Raw genomic sequence first — 17,663 nt, 5'->3', positions numbered from 1 at the left:
ACAAGGGCTAAGATAATAGCTGGACCAGGAAAACAGAGAAGCTGGCACTGAGTGACAAGGCACAGCATTCTACTACTGAAGACAAGGCAAGAGCATGGAAAGAGACACACTCTGAAGCACAGGAGTACAGAGATAGTTGAAAACTATCTAAAAAAATAAATGGAGGACCATTTAAAAAAAAACTCCTGTGGTTGGAGAACTCAGGCAGTAACCACTTTGACATCAACCATAGCAACTTCATTCTAGATATGTCTCCGGAGACAAGGTAAACAAAAGCAAAAATAAATTATTGGGACTTCATCAAAATAAAAAGCTTCTGCACAGCGAAGGAGACAATCAACACAACTAAAAGGCAGTCTACAGAATGGGAGAAGATATTTGCAAATGACCTATCTGATAAATGGTTAGTATCCAAAATATGTAAGGAACTTGTAAAACTCAACACCCCAAAAAACAACCCCATTAAAAATGGGCAGAAGACATGAATAGTTTTCCAAAGAAGACATATAGATAGGCAACAGACACATGAAAGGTGTTCAACAACACTGATCATCAGGGAAATACAAATTGAAACTACAATGACGTATCACCTCACCCCTATAAGAATGGCTAAAATCAACAACACAAGAAATAAGGTATTGGCAAGGATGTGGAAAACGGGGAACCCTCCTGCATTGTTGGTGGGAATGCAAACTGACACAGCCACTGTGGAAAACAGTATGGAGGTTCCTCAAAAAGCTAAAAATAGAACTACCCTTTGATCCAGCAATTGCACTACTAGGTATTTCCCCAAAGAAAAAATACTAATTCAAAGGGATACATGCACTCCAATGTTTATAGCAGCATTAACTACAATAGCCAAATTATGAAAATTGCCCAAGTGTCTATCAGCTGGTAAATGGCTAAAGAAGAGGTGGTGTCAAAGCACCTGAGCGGCTCAGTTGTTAAGCATCTGCCTTCAGCTCAGATCCCAAAGTCCAGGGATCAAGTCTCATACTGGGCTCGCTACTCAGCGGGGAGTCTGCTTCTCCCTCTCACCTCCTCCCTTGCCTGGTACATGTGCGCTCACTCTCTCTCTCTCAAATAAATAAATAAATAAAGATGCGGTGTCTGTATGTGTGTGTGCATGCACGCGCACACACACAATGGGATATTATTCAGCCATAAAAAATGAAATCTTGACATTTGCAATTACCATGGATAGAGCTACAGAGTATTATGCTAAATGACATAAGTCAGTCAGAGAAAGAAAAATACCATAAAATTCACTCATACGTGGAATTTAAGAAAAAATACAAACAAGCAAAGGGGGGAAAAAGAGAGAGAAAGGCAAACTAAGAAACAGTCTTAACTATAAAGAACAAACTGATGGTTATCAGAAGGGAGGGGGTGGGGGGGATGGGTGAAATAACTGATGGGGATTAAGGAGTGTACTTGTGATGAGCACCAGGTGATGTATGGAAGTGTTGAATCACTATACTGTACACCTCTAACTAATACTGCACTGTATGTTAACTCACTGGAATTAAAACAAAAAGAAAAGAAAGGAAAACAAAACAAAACAAAAACACCTCCTCTGGCACAAGCCCCCATCAAATCTTTAAGAAAAAATAAAATAAAATAAAAAATTATGATCAGGGACGTCTGGGTGGCTCAGTTGGTTAAGCGGCTGCCTTCAGCTCAGGTCATGATCCTAGCGTCCTGGGATCGAGTCCCATATCGGGCTCCTTGCTCGGCAGGGAGCCTGCTTCTCCCTCTGCCTCTGCCTACCTCTCTGCCTACTTGTGATCTTTCTCTCTCTGTCTCTCTCTCTGACAAATAAATAAATAAAATCTTTAAAAAAAAATTATGATCAACACGTTAAAGAATCTAGAGTGAAAGATGGAGGAAACGCTGGAACAGACAGGGAATTTCAACAGTGATAAAAACTCTTTTAAGAGTCAGTGGAGGGTGGTGGAGGGTGGTGGAGGGTGGTGGAGGGTGGTGGAGGGTGGTGGAGGGTGGTGGAGGGTGGTGGAGGGTGGTGGAGGGTGGTGGAGGGTGGTGGAGGGTGGTGGAGGGTGGTGGAGGGTGGTGGAGGGTGGTGGAGGGTGGTGGAGGGTGGTGGAGGGTGGTGGAGGGTGGTGGAGGGTGGTGGAGGGTGGTGGAGGGTGGTGGAGGGTGGTGGAGGGTGGTGGAGGGTGGTGGAGGGTGGTGGAGGGTGGTGGAGGGTGGTGGAGGGTGGTGGAGGGTGGGGCGCCTGGGTGGCTCAGTGGGTTAAGCCTCTGCCTTCAGCTCAGGTCATGATCCCAGGGTCCTGGGATCGAGCCCCACATTAGGCTCTCTGCTCAGCAGGGAGCCTGCTTCCCTCTCTCTCTCTGCCTGCCTCTTTGCCTACTTGTGATCTCTGTCAAATAAAATAAATAAAATCTTAAAAAAAAAAAAAAAAAAGGAGTCAATGGAGGGGCACCTGGGTGGCTCAATGGGTTAAAGCCTCTGCCTTCGGCTCAGGTCATGATCTCAGGGTCCTGGGATCGAGCCCCACATTAGGTTCTCTGCTCAGCAGGGAGCCTGCTTCCCCCCCCCCCCCCCGCTCTGTCTGCCTCTTTGCCTACTTGTGATCTCTGTCAAATAAAATAAATAAAATCTTAAAAAAAAAAAAAAAGAGTCAATGGAGCGGCGCCTGGGTGGCTCAATGGGTTAAAGCCTCTGCCTTCCGCTCAGGTCATGATCTCAGGGTCCTGGGATCGAGCCCCGCATCCGGCTCTCTGCTCAGTAGGGAGCCTGCCTCTCCCTCTCCCTCTGTCTGCTGCTCTGCCTACTTGTGATCTCTCTCTCTCTCGGTGTCAAATAAATAAATAAAATCTTTAAAAAAAAAGTCAATGGAAAAGCTATAAATAAAAAATCACCATATCAGAGATGAAATTCAACAAAGCCAAAGAAGGAAGCTGTAGACTTGAAGCTAGATCAATAAAAAAAAAAATCCAGAGCAAAACAAAGTGAGGGAAAAAAGTGGGAAAAATAAAGCATCTAAAAGCTATGAATAAAAAATGGTCTAGAAAAATCAAATGTCTAGCATATGTATAAATGAATTTTCAGAATATGTATAAATGAATTCTCAAAAGGACAACAGAGAAGGAATGGGGCAAAAGAAATACTTGAAGAAATAATGGCCATAATTTTCATAAAATAATGCAAAACATCAAACCAGAAGATCCAAGAATCTCAGTGAATCTGAAGCCATATTAAAAACACACGTACTTACTCTGACACATCATATTTATTCTACTGAAAATCAAAGATAAAATCTTAAAGGCAGCTAGGAACAAAAGCTACACTGACTAGAGCAGATATCTCTTAAAAAAAACTATGCAAGCCAGGAAATAATAGAATGACTTTTACTTTAAAGTAAAAAAATGAAAAATCCACCAAGCTAGAACCCCATTCAGGGAAAATATACCACAGTAATAAAAACAAAATGAAAAATTTTTCAAACAAACAATCCTAGCAGACCTGCAATACAAAAAAATGTTAAAGTTCTTCAGGGAATGCCTGGGAGACTCAGGTGGTTAAACATCTGCCTTCAGAGGCGCTTGGGAGGCTCACTCATTAAGTGTCTGCCTTCTGCTGAAGTCGTGATCCCAGGGTCCTGGGATCAAGCCCCACATCAGGCTCTCTCCTCAGTGGGAAGCCTGCTTCTCCCTCCCCCACTCTCCCTGCTTGTGTTCCCTCTCCTGCTGTCTCTCTCGCTCTGTCAAATAAATAAATAAAATCTTAAAAAAAAAAAATGTCTGCCTTCAGCTCAGGTCATGATCCCGGGGTCCTGGGATCAAGTCCCGCATCAGGGTCCTTATTCAGCAGGGAACCTGGTTTTCTCCCTGCCTGCCGTTCTCCCTGCTTTGCTCTCTCTCCACTCCCTGACAAATATATATTAAAAAAAAAAAGACTTAAAAAAAAAAAAAGAGAAAGTTCTTCAGGTGGGAGGACTATGATACCAGATAGAATTTGATCTATTCAAAGAAATTACATTCCAAAAATTGAAAAAAATTAATGTAAACATAAAAACTATTTTTTAATTGCTCCAAACGATAATTTACCATTTAAAACAAAAATAGCAACAATATATCCTAAAGCTCAAAATATCTAAAAATAAAATGTATAACACAAATGGCATAAAGGACTGAGGAGAGAAACTGAAAGTACACTGCTGAAGGATTCATACACCATTATCTATGGTGATATACTACTACTTGAAGGTAAACTGTGATAATTAAAGATATATATTGTAAACCTTGGGGCAACCACTCAAAAATGATGTATAACCAATAAGTCAACAGTGGAGATAAAACATACTGAATATATCCAAAAACAGATAGAAAAAGAAAGAAAAAAAAAAAAACAAGAAAAAAGAAAACAAATTTCAAGACAGTAGTTTTAAATCTAATGATATCAGTACATAAATATGTGAATGATCTAAACATTCCCAATGAAAAGATAAAGAATATTTGATTAAATTAGAAACCAAGACCCAATGCTGTCTATAAGAAGTCCACTTCAAATATAAAGATATATATATAGTTTAAAATGAAAAGAAAAACTTCCAGCTTCCAGTCTGACATGCAAAGGGCTTGGAAAATGTCACTCATCCTCAGAACAACAGCAACAAAGCTGAATTAACTGAAAATCAGTAATACTTCTTAAGTCCAACAGAGAATTGAGGTCACAGGGCAAACCACCACCCAGGAAACTGAAGAACAGGTGAATACAGAGAATCACAGCTTACCAGAAGCAGCAACTGCTGCTAGAGTCAGCAACTGGTTCGAAATAGAGTAACTGCTAACCGACTAATGGCTGGAGACTGAGTATGGACGAGGTTGAGAGAGAAAAACTCCTAGAAGCCCAGCCTTAGGAAGAGATCTACCTTTTCCTGAATTTTACCTAGGAGCCCCACCAGGTTCCCTTCAGGATAAGGACGAAAGAAAATTCTCCAGTGCTTCCTGCAGAGGGAGGGAGAAAGTAATCGTTGTGAAATACACTCAGAGCATTGTGCTATCTTTAACAAAGACCTGACTTCTACGAAAACTGTTTTAGAGTATAACCAACATGGATTTTACTAGAGCCTAATTGACATGGGGGAAGAAAAATACTCAACTTCAGACTCCTCTAGCTTTCCTGTCTCCCAAATAAGCTGAGGGGGTGGAGGAGTGAGAAGCACCTGTAAAGGTCACAGCCATGGATATGCACCCACTAAAAGACTAAGATCTAGTCACAGGATTATAGAATACTTCTGTTCCCCCTACAACTTACCACCGTATCAATAGGGCTCCTATATTAATACCATGAGATTACAATTCAAAGAACTATAAACTGGGGCACCTGGGTGGCTCAGTGGGTTAAGTCTCTGCCTTTGGCTCTGGTTATGATCTCAGGGTCTAGGGCTCGAGCCTCGCATCCAGCTCTCTGCTCAGCAGGGAACCTGCTCCCCTCCTTCTGCCTGCCTCTCTGCCTACTTATGAGCTCTTTCTCTCTGTGTCAAATAAATAAATAAAATCTTAAAAAAAAAAAGATAAACTATAAACTTATAAAATCTATAAGTATATATATATAAAAGTATAATATATATAACTATATATTACATATATAATATATATAACTATATATTACATATATAATATATATAACTATATATTACATATATAATATGTAATATATACATATTATATATAATATAGTTATATATATTATATATGTATAGACTTTATAAGCTTATTATACTTATATATATATAACTATATTATATATAATATGTATATATTACATATTATATATGTAATATATAGTTATATATATATAACTATATTATATATAATATAGTTATATATATATAAGTATAATAAACTTATAAAGTCTATAAACTTAGACTCCCTTTAATGAGTCTCTAAGGAAATGGGAAAATACCAAGGCAAACAAAAACAAGGATATCTAAATAATTTCAAGTTCTGAATCTTAGCCTTTATCCCAGATATAAAATTAGTAAATCAGTTGAACTGAATAGCACCATCAATCAGCTTGATCAAATTGACATTTACAGATTAGTTTATCTAGTGACAATAGAATACATAAGCTTCTCAAGAATACACAATTCCCGTCATGCTCATGTATAATGGTCACAAAAATGGACCACATTCTGGCCTATAAAACATACATAAACAATTTAAAAGAATAGAAATCACAAAAAGATGCTCTCAGACCACAACAGAATTAAAAAAGAAATCACTAACAGAAAGATAACTGGAAAATCCAAAATATTTGGGGATTAAACAACAGATGAATCAAGGAAGAAGTATCAAAAGAAACTGTAAAATATTTGAAACTGATTGAAAAAATAAAAATTACCCAAAACGGAAGAATCAGTGAGAGCAGTGCTTACAGAGAAATTTATAGTATGGAGTATGTATGTTAGACAAGAAGAGAAGCTTAGAATCAGTAATCTGTTTTCACCTTAAAAAACAAGGAAAAAAAGAGTAAATTAAACCCAAAATAAGGAGAAGAAATAATGACAATCAGACAGAAGAAATAATGACAATCAGAACAGAAATGAATGAAACTGAAAACAGGTAAGTTAAAAGAGAAGTTACCACAGGCTATTTTTTGAAAGGTCAACAAAATTAATAAACCTCTAGCATGGCTCACCAAGAAAAAAAGAAAGAAGACACAAATTACTGATATCAGAAACAAAAGAGGGGCCATCCCTACTAATCTCATGGATAATAGAAAGGAAAATAAAAGAGTATTATAAACAATTCTATGCCCACAAATTTAATATCTTCAATAAAATGGATCAATTCCCTGAAAGACACAATACAACAAAATTCAGACAAGGAGAAATAGATAATCTGAGTAGTCCTACATATATTACAGAAATTGAATAAAAAATTAATAACCTTCCAAAAGAAATCACCATGACTAGATGGTTTCACTAGACTTCTACCAAATATGTAATGAAGAAATAATACAAATTCTCTACAGCCTCTTCCAGAAAACAGAAGCAGAGGAAATATTTGCTAACTCGTTCCATGAGGGCAGCATTACGTACTACCAAAACCAAAGACACTACAAAAAACGCGAAAGAAGAGTATCTCTCATGAACACAAATACAAAATCCTCAAGAAAATACTAGCAAATAAAAACCATGTATAAAAAGAATTTTATATCACAACTAAGTAGGATTTATTCCAGGCATGCAAAGCTGGTTCAACATTCCAAAATTAATTAATGTAATTCATCATATCAACAGGCTAAAGAAGAAAAAAATATGATCATATCAATAGAGAAAGCATTTGACAAAATCCAATATCCATTCAACATAATATCTACCAGCAGACTAAGAATAGAAAGGAACCTCCTCAACTTTATATACAAATGAAAAAACCAACAGCTAACACCATACTTAATGGTGAGAACCTAAGAGCCTTTCCACTGAGATCAGGAATTAGAAGGATGTCCCTTTTCACCATTCCCCTGCAGTATCATATTGCAAGTCTTACCTAACACAGTAAGACAGGAAAAGGAAATAAAAGGTATAGACTGTGAATGAAGAAATAAAAACAAATTCTACTCCTATAGAATTTTATCCTAAGTATTTACCCAAAAAAAGAAAACATACATCCACACAAAATATGTACATGAATGCTTACAGCAGCTCTATCCATAATCACCTAGTATGGGAAGCAATCTTGGTTAACCATTGCTGCATTACAATTACCCCAAAACTCTGCAGTTTAAAACACCAAACATGCATTATTTCACAACTTCTATGAGATGGAAATTTGGGAGGAACTTGATTGAGCACTTTGGCTCCAGGATGTTTAGGAATTTGCAGTCACGTTATCTGAAGGAATTAATCTGAAATCTTGACAGGGGCTGAAGGATCCATTCTAAGATGGCTTGCTCATGTGCTATTCACAAGAGATCTAAGTTCCTCAGAGGCTATTGTCAGGAGGCCAGAGTTCCTTGCCACACAAACCTCTCCCAGGGTCCACTGTTTCCTCACAAAATGGCAGTTGGCTTTCCCGAATGAGTGATCCAAATGAGAACAAGGCACAGTCACAATGTCTTTGATCAATCTAATCTCAGAAATCACACAATGTCACTTCTGCATATCTTATTAGTTCCAGAGATCAATCCTGACAGTGCAGGAGAGGTCAACAGTAGGGCACAAATATCAGGAGATAAGGATCACCAGGACCATTTTGGAAGGTGGTTACCACAAACCTAATGTCCATTAACTGGTGAGAGATAAACTACAGTACATCCATAGAGTGGAATAGTAATTATCAATAAAAAGGAACAAACTACTGATACATGTAACAGCATGGAAAAAAATCACAAATACTAAGTGAAAGAGCCAGACCTGAAAAGCTATGTACAGGGAAAGGCATAACTAAAAGGATATAAAACAGATCAAATGTTGTCAGGAGCTGGTAAGGGGGCAGAAGACTGACCAGAAAGGGGCATGAGGGAATTTCTTTGGATAATGGAAATATTCTATATTTGATTGTGATGGTATGTGTTCATTAGAATTCATACAATTATACACATAAAAAGGTTAACTTTTATTGAGCATAAATTATACGTCAAAAATTACTTATAAAAAGAAAGAAAAAGAAATCTTAAGAGGAAAAAGGAGGTCTAGTTGGGAATATTGCTATAGGAGTCTTAATGTGTAAATAACAAATTTCCAAAGGAAAAGTGACTATTAAATCAATAACATTATAATGTTCCTCAAGCTAGAAAACTTTCTATGAGCTTTAGTCTACAGATTGAAAGTGCCCATCAAATTAGAAGTCAGACAGATGAAAAAGATACACAAGTATCTTGGCATATCCTGGCAAGAGTCTTAAACTTTAAGAACAGAAAAAGTTTAAATGCTTTCCAGAAAGAACGAACAAGTCACCTAGAAAAAAAGAGAGACAAGCTTGGGCCTTCTTATTCGTAACAAAAAGGAAATGGTGAAATAGTATCCACAAATTTTTGAGAAAAGGACTGCCACCCAAAAATTCTATGCCAAACAAGATTAAAATAAAATTATTTAGGACCTAATCACTCAAAAAGTGTATCACCCACTTATCTCATCTAAAGAAATAGCCAACAAAAAATGCTCACCAAATAACTAAATCATTGCAGAGATATAACAGGGTAAGAAGAAACCTTATGAAATATGCAGTTAAATTGAAGTGGATATTAGTAAAGCAAATGGGAACAGATACATAACAAGTAAAAACTCAATTAAATTTACCTTAGAATTAAAGCATCTAAACAAAAAAGAATATTAAAGTCCAGCATCCAACGTATGAGGAAACTGTAAGTAATTATTACAAACAACTTTTTTTGTTTTGTTTTGATTTACCTGGTTTGCAAGATGAGAGTGACCAAACAGCTTGTGACCCAATTTCCCGCACTGTTCCAGTCCTTTCCAACTGCTTAGGGTCAGCACCAGGAGGTGTCTTGTTTGGTGTGGTCATTTTTTAAATACTCTACGTAGAAAACAAAAATACCCACATTATACCAGGATCTGAGCATCTTCTACAAAGGCTAAAAATTAAAATCTAATAGCAAAATATATCACTTATATACACTTGATATTAACCTATTTCTCAAATGCAAGTAACATGACTCAATTACGGTAATTTAAAATCTTGGGAATTCAGTTTTTGTTTCCAAAATGTATTATGACTTACAAGATGTGCACAACAGTAGAGTACAGTAGCCAAAGGGCATGAGATCAGGGTTTTAACTTCAGCCTCTCCTTTAACTAGCCTAGACTTTGGGCAGGTCTAGGCTTTATTTTCTTACCTGTAATAAGGGTCAACTTGATCCATAATGCTAAAATGCTGTATAATTCTATACCTGAGTAAAAAGTCCTTTCTTAAAAAATATTTTATTTTTAAGGGGCACCTGGGTGTCTCAGTCAATTAAGAGCTCCCCTTGGCTCAGGTAATGATCCCATATGGGGCTCCCTGCTCAGTGGTAAACCTGCTTTTCCCTCTCCCTTTTCTCCTCCCCCTGCTTGTGCTCTCTCTCTCTCTCTTTGTCAAATACATAAATAAAATCTTCAAAAATGATAATAAAGATTTTTAAGTAATCTCTGTACGCAACATGGGGCTTGAACTCACAACCCTGAGATCAAGAGTTGCATGCACCCTCAGCTGAGCCAGTCAGGCTCCCCTCTGAGTAAAAATTCTTTATTCAAATGACTTTTTTCTTGGAAATATTTATATTCCAAGAATATATAAACATTAGTTTCCATTTTATTTATTTTGAATGTAAATTTACTTTGATAATTTATTTTCTTATTAAAGTATAAATAACATACAGTGTTATATTAATTTCAGGTGTACAGTATAATGATTCAGCAATTCTATACATTTCTCAGTCCTCCTCACAATAAGTCTCCTCTTTTTTTTATTTTAATTTTTTTAAAAGATTTTATTTATTTATTTGAGAGAGAGAGAGAGAGCATGAGATGGGAGAAGGTCAGAGGGAGAAGCAGACCCCCATGGAGCTAGGAGCCCTATGCGGGACTCGATCCTGGGACTCCAGAATCACGACCTGAGCTGAAGGCAGTCGCTTAACCAACTGAGCCACCCAGCCGTCCCTAATTTTTATTTTTAAGTAATCTCTACACCTAACATGGGGCTCAAATCCACAACCCCAAGATCAAGAGTCCCACCTTCCAAATGCAAGCTGGTGTAGCCACTCTGGAAACCAGTATGGAGGGTCCTCAAAAAGTTAAAAATAGAGCTACCCTATGACCCAGCAATCACACTACTGAGTAATTACCCTAAGATACAAATGTAGGAATCCGAAGGGGCATGTACACCCAAATGTTTATAGCAGCAACATCCACAATAGCCAAACTATGGAAAGAACCTAGATGTCCATCAACAGATGAATGGATAAAGATGATGTGGGGTGGGGCGCCTGGGTGGCTCAGTGGGCTAAAGCCTCTGCCTTCGGCTCAGGTCATGATCCCAGGGTCCTGGGATGGAGCCCTGAATCAGGCTCTCTGCTCAGCAGGAAGCCTGCTTCCTCCTCTCTCTCTCTTTCTCTCTCTGCCTGCCTCTCTGCCTACTTGTGATCTGTCTGTCAAATAAATTTAAAAAATAAAATAAAATTTCTAAAAAAAAAAAAGATGTGGGATATATATATATAATGGAATACTATGTAGCCATCAAAAAATGAAATCTTGCCACTTGCAACTATGTGTATGGAACTAGAGGGTATTATGCAAAGCGAAATAAGTCAATCAGAGAAAGACAATTATCATATGATCTCTCTGATATGAGAAATTTGAGAGGTGGGGGGGGTGGAGGTTATGGGGGTAGGGACAGAAAAAATGCAACAAGATGGGACCGGGGAGGAAGACAAACCATAAGAGACTCTTAATCTCAGGAAACAAGCTGAGGTTGCTGGGGGTCAGGGCGGGAGAGATACAGTGGCTTGGTTTTGGACACTGGGGAGGGTATGTGCTATGGTGAGTGCTGTGAATTATGTAAGACCGATGATTCACAGACCTGTACCCTGAAGCAAATAATACATTATATGTTAATTAAAAAAAGAAAAAAAGAGTCCCACCTTCCACCAACCGAGCCAGCCAGGTGCCCCACAATAAGTCTACTCACAATCCCCTTTATCTGTTTCACTCATTCTCCTACCCACGTACCCTTTAGCAACTACCAGTTTGTTCTCCGTATTTAAGAGTCTGTTTATTTTTTTGTTTTGTTTCTTAAATTCCACTTGAGTGAAATCATATATTTGTCTTTATCAGATTTATTTCACTTAGTCTTATACCTTCTAGGTCCATCCATGTTGTTGCAAATGGCAAGATCTCATTCTTTTTATGACTAATATTTCATCGTGTTTGTGTGTGTGTGTGTGTGTATACCACATCTTCCTTATCTATTTATCTACTGGTGGACATTTGTGTTGCTTCCACATCTTGCCTATGGTAAATAATGCTGCAGTGAATGCAGGGGTGCACATATCTTTTCATATTAGCATTTTTGCTTTCTTTGGGTAAATAACCCAGTAGTGGAGTGACTGGATTATATGGTAATTCTATTCTCAATTTTTTGAAAATTAATTAATTAAAACACTGTTTTCCATAGTGCCCAATTCACGTTCTCTCCAACAGTGCACAAGGGTTCCTTTTCCTCCAACAGCCTTGCTAACACTTCTTATTTCATGTCTTTTTGATTCTAGCCATTCTGACAGGCATAACGTGATTATCTCACAACAGAAATATGAAAAGATACTCAACATCACTAATCATCAGAGAAATACAAACAAAACCACAATGAGATACAGGTCTCCATTTTAAATAATCCATTAAGTGACACAGAAAAATCACTTCTCCCAAGTTGCCAAAAGTTCCATTTACATGACATAGAAGATGTCAGAAAAATGGTTTCAAAGCATTGAAGTGAATAAATGACCCATTCTAAACCTCAAAATTTACTTCTTTTGTTATCTTGGTAAATCTACGCAGACATGAAAAAAAAAATCTCCAGTAGTGAGCAATATGTAAAACAGCTTACAAGTGCAAAGTTACAGACACTGAACATGGTTATATACGCTATTATAAACCTCACCAGTAATTCAATATACCATCTCCTTGACACCTTTTAGATCTCAGTTGTTTCCTAATCTCCACACAGCACATGATACTCATTAAATAAGAGTGGAATCCCTAGACTGTTAAATTCAAAAAGGCCTGAGACTTAAATGCTCAATTAGTAATTTACTGAATGAATAAGTGCAGTCCTAAGCCAAAGTATTCGCCTTCTACAAGCTAAGGAAGAACTAGGATGAGACAAGTAAACCTGTGACTATCACTAGAAGCTGAATATCCTGTCGTTGTCAACCGTTCCAAAACGTTAAACTGGACAAAATTTAAAAAAAAAAAAAAAGGAAGGAAGGAAGGGAGAGAGGGAGGAAGGGAGAAAGAGAGAAAGAGGAAGGAAAGAGAGAAGGAAGGAAGGGAGGGAGGGGTAGGAAAGAAGGAAGGGAAGGAGGGAGGGGAAAGAGAGGAAGGGAGGGAGGGACTCATCTCCTCACTGGAGCAGAATTCAACTGCCCGACTTAGTACTGGACGCCACCAAGTGGATAAAACACGGAGCTCAGAAAGCCTGGGTTCCTGGCCACCCACTTAAGAATGGGCTGAGGCCAAGGAGAGATCGCCATCACCAGCAGTATTTGGACCAGATTCTGCTGGTCCCTGTTGACACCTCTAGTAGAAATGCTAGAATGGGCAATGGCTCTCCAGCCATTGAGATCCAGCCTCCCTGAGATCGGGAGGGAAAAAGGGGATTGTGAACTGGGATGAGAACGAGTCTACTTGCGCTAGAACCAGTCTCCACATAATGGGGGGTGAGGGGAGCCCACACACTTACAGCTTACAGAACCGGCTTGCAGCAACCCAGCTTTTTAAGATGCCCTGCAGCTCCGTGCCACTCCCACTCAGGACAGCCCGGCTTTCCCAACGACGTTAAGTTGGAGTCGCAGATCAATGACGTCAGCTCTCGCCGGCAGGACCAAGTTCCGGGCTCCGCCTATCGCTTTCTGTCGCGCGCGCGCACTACGTTCCTAAAGCATGCGCGAGGCGGTGGCTGAACACCGCCATTTTGGCCGGTGGCCGTAGGAACGCGGCGTGTGGGGGAGCAGTGAGAGGAAGAACTGATTTGGCCTCTGAGCTCCCCTCCGCGAGGGGATCGTTTTCTCCAGGTACGTGACTAGCCCGGGAGGGTTTGGCGTTTGGCTGCGGCCTCACACGGTTTAAAGACTGTAGGGACATTCTCTGAGAGCCTTTGGTGAGGCCTCTGGTGTCGGTGGCGGAGACCGCTGCGGTGCGCGGCAGCCGGCTCGGAAGGGACAGCTGGAACCGCCAGAGCGGGGGCGCCGCCGAGGGCTTGGAGGCACATCACTCCTCACTTCCAGCTGACCTGGACCTCGGCCACTGTTGCTCGCCACCCGCTCAGGGGCTACCAGAAAGGACTTAGATGCCATCTCAGAGATCCAGATGCGACCGTCTCCACTCCCCCTTAACTACGCTCTTGCCCGAAAGCTGAACCTTACAGAGAAGGCAACTTCAGAACTTAAAGCATCTCTTTTTTCCCCCATCCTTACCCTGACACAGTAAAATGGATATATTGTCACACGTGTCTATTTGATTCTAGGATAGTCGTAGCCTTTTCTTCTTCGGCTTCTTTGGTAATTATGGAATGAGTCATGGCATTTTGCCGCCATGGAGTCGAATCCTCCGTTCCCCGTCTTTATAGAAATAATGGGCAGTTGTCGCTCTGCTTTTCTCTTAGAGCAACGTGTATTCGGTTATCCCAAGTAATCTCCCAGTTCAGCGTCTGTAGCTTTTTTGGTGCGCTTTTAGAAACACTTGGCACTTTCTTCTTGGTGACTTGTGTTCCCTGTCTTTATATAAACTGCAGGAGATCAGGAGCGCGACGGCGCCTGCTTTGTAGACACGATGGCTAAAGCTAATTCCCACATCCCATAAAATACGTAAACCTATTCTCTCTCTCTTTTTTTTTTTTTTTTTTGTAGTGAAGTCCGTAAGAGTGAGAAATAACTGTCAAAAACAATGGGGAGGAGTGGGAGGGGTTGTGCTGGGGTTTTTTTGGTGGTTTTTTTTTTTTGTCGTTTTACCCTCTAGTTAGACTGCTAGTTAGGCATTTATGATAGTGGTAGTTGTGTTGCATTTATCAGTACATTTGTCTCATGTGCTGAAAATATCCGTACTGTATCAGCTACCTGACAGTAATGTTTTGTCAGTGTTAACCAAGGGCTCTTACCCGTATTGGTTCCAAAAGGGTGTGTTTTTTGTGTTTAAAATCTTGTTATGCCCCTTAAAAACAATTTCTTAAAAACATTTAATAAATTTCTGAAAGAAAAAAAAGTATTAATTGGGTGTCCCTTCTAAACGTGTTCAGTTTAAGACTCTGAAATCAAGAATTGTGCACCATTCCCAGCTTACATGTTTTATAAGACTAATAACTTACAGTAACCATAGGCTGGAATATTTTATGTGATATCAGGCGTCATTCGTTCACAGCGGTCTTTTAAGTGCTTTCACATGATGCTATGATAATTTTGGTCTTAGACCAAAAATGCTTTCCATAATGCCTCTCACTTCCTTTTTTCCTCCCAGCTGGAAGAATGACAGTGAGGGTCATTATTTGAGTACCTGTTTTGAGCAGTTTATCTTCAGATCTGAAATATCTTCAAATTCCTCTTTGTCTCCAGCAGTCTGGTACTACCTCCCCCGCTGCGGCTTTACTATGCTGTATGTCACTGAAAAAGAAAGTAGGAATCCCTCCTCCCCAGTTCTTGAAAATAATATACAAATTTAGTCATTATTGTTGACACAAGTAAGAATTCTACGAAGAATTTATATTCCTTAGTCTTAAATAGATTATAATTTATCTCTGTTTCTTATACAAATCAGCTTATTAATCATCTCTGGTATGTTTTTATTTTTCTATACATCATCACTTTCAGTCACTTGGTTTTTAAAATGGTTTGAAATACCAGATGAAACACTTCAGTAGTTTGGCAGAAATAAAGTTTAGCATCAGCAATTTTGTGATAAAAGATTTATCCTGTAGAAGGAACTTCATGACATTCATTCACCAGGTAATTTGTATGGTGTCCAGCTTTATTTTAATAACTAAAAACTCTTAAGTTTTCAGGGATCACTTAGAGTGAAAGCTTTTTTGTAGCAATTCAAAAGTCATTTAATCTCTTTCTATTCTAGTCATTGTGAAAACTGGACCAGTTTTTAAAGGTTTTAAGGGGGTAGGGTGGATCTTTTAGTTACCATAATTCTGTTTATTACATAAATACTTAGTCTCCTCTTGGGTAATTTTTTTTCCAGTATGTATTTTAGTGGATAGCTGTTACTATGAAATATTGACAATATTTCTGAAGTCAGTTTAACCTATCAGAAATTATTTACTATATCCAAATTCATTTTCTCGTTTATTCAACAGAAATATTTGAGCTTTTATGATGTGCTGGGCACTAGTTTAGCCATTGGGCTGAACATACAAGAAATCCATGCCCTCATGATGGAGTATCTTTTACTTGGGATGGGAAAAATATTGTATAGAGAGAAGGAATATACAAATACATGTATATACACACAATAAATATGTACATAAACCATGTGTACCCATATATATGAAATACATACTGTGCGGTATAGTAGAAAGAGCTAAAGAAGCAAATCGGAAGAAAAAAAATCATTAGGGTATATTTTTTTGGTAATATAGTTAGAAAATAAACATTAGTATAGTTAAAAATAAACTATAGTTTATTTCTATACTATATTATACTATACCTATATACTGTACTATTCTATACTATACTATATTATACCTATACTATAGGTAGTATAGTTAGAAATAAACATTAAAGACTTGAAGTAATGAGTCTTGTAACTCACTAGGGGGAATAGCATTAAAAGCAGAGGGAATAGAAAATGTTAGGGCCCTGAAGCAAGAACATGTCTGATGTGTGCTAAGAACAGCAGGGAGCCAGTGTGGCTGGAGCAAAATGAACAAGAGCTAGAATAGGTGGAGATGACATCAGGAAGTAATAGAGGCTGATCAGTACCTCATTCGTTATTTTAAGGACTTTGGCTTTTATTCAAAATGAGTAGGGAAGCCACTGCAGGTGTTGAGAGGAGTGACATGATCTGACTTATACTTAAAAAGGATCATCCTGGCTTGTGTAGTGAGAAGGAACTGTCAAGAGTTGACGTAGAAGGAGGTAAGAGTAAAGCAGAAAGACCTGATAGGAAGCCATTAGAGTAATGCACATGAGAAATAATGGTGGCTTAGACCACAGTGATGAGAAGTGGTCAGATTCATGAAGGTAAATTGGACAGAATTTGCTATTGTGGCATGTAAAAGATAACTTCAAGAATTTTGGCTAGAGTAAATGGAAGACTGGACTTCTCATTTAACAGAATGGGCAAGACTGCTAGAGAAGCAAATTTTGGTGGGGACATAAGGAATTCAGTTTGGGAGATGCATGTTAGACCTTCAGGAAGAGATGTTGAGTAGTCAAGTAGATATATAATTTTAGGGTTAGGAGAGGTATCTTGGCTAGAGATAGAAATTGAGGAGTTAACAGCATATAAATAGGATTTAAAGCCATGAGATCAGGATAGAATACCTTTAAGAATGAATATAGATTTAAAAATGTGACTATTAGAGCACCTCTCAACTTTCAGTAGCCTAGAAGATGTGGAAAAGTGACCAAGAAAATAGGAGGAAAATCAGATTAGTGCTGTGTCCCAGAACCAAGTTAAGAAAGGTTTTCTATCTTTAGGAAAACATCATAAATTGTGTCAGATACAGTAAGTGTTCCAACTAAGTTAAGAACCATTAATTAGCTGTTTGTTTTACCTGTGTATAGAATAGCGGTGACCTGATAATGTGTTTTGATAGGATAATGGGCACATAATAAAGTCTGAAATGGAGTCCAGAAAAAATACATAGGAATTTGGAACACTGACTATAGGCAACTCTTTGAAGTAGTCTTGATATATAAAAGGAAGGAGAAATAAAGAAATGGGAAAAGATAGAGTCAGATAATAGAATGTT

The 17,663-nt window shown here is 38.5% G+C and overlaps 2 protein-coding genes across 4 annotated transcripts in view; one reads left to right on the top strand and one right to left on the bottom strand.

Moving 5' to 3' along the window:
* Positions 1 to 13,520, bottom strand: part of ANAPC10 (anaphase promoting complex subunit 10) — a 248,655-nt gene extending 235,135 nt beyond the window's left edge. For all 3 annotated transcript variants that reach the window (XM_045998509.1, XM_045998508.1, XM_045998507.1), the window contains exons 1-2: positions 13,434 to 13,520; positions 9,389 to 9,515 (exon numbers count right to left, since the gene is read on the bottom strand). In XM_045998509.1, the coding sequence (XP_045854465.1) occupies positions 9,389 to 9,503 (115 nt within the window). In that variant the 5' untranslated portion in view covers positions 9,504 to 9,515; positions 13,434 to 13,520. The remainder of the gene's footprint in view (positions 1 to 9,388; positions 9,516 to 13,433) is intronic.
* A 111-nt stretch (positions 13,521 to 13,631) lies between these two features.
* ABCE1 (ATP binding cassette subfamily E member 1) overlaps positions 13,632 to 17,663 on the top strand; it is a 31,462-nt gene continuing 27,430 nt past the window's right edge. Inside the window, exon 1 of the mRNA XM_045998152.1 lies at positions 13,632 to 13,764. The gene's annotated coding sequence lies outside the window, so the exon portion shown is untranslated. The remainder of the gene's footprint in view (positions 13,765 to 17,663) is intronic.

Source organism: Meles meles, chromosome 2 (assembly GCF_922984935.1).
Source record: "Meles meles chromosome 2, mMelMel3.1 paternal haplotype, whole genome shotgun sequence".
Taxonomy (NCBI): Eukaryota; Metazoa; Chordata; class Mammalia; order Carnivora; family Mustelidae; genus Meles; species Meles meles.
This window is presented reverse-complemented; position numbering and strand designations above follow the sequence as displayed.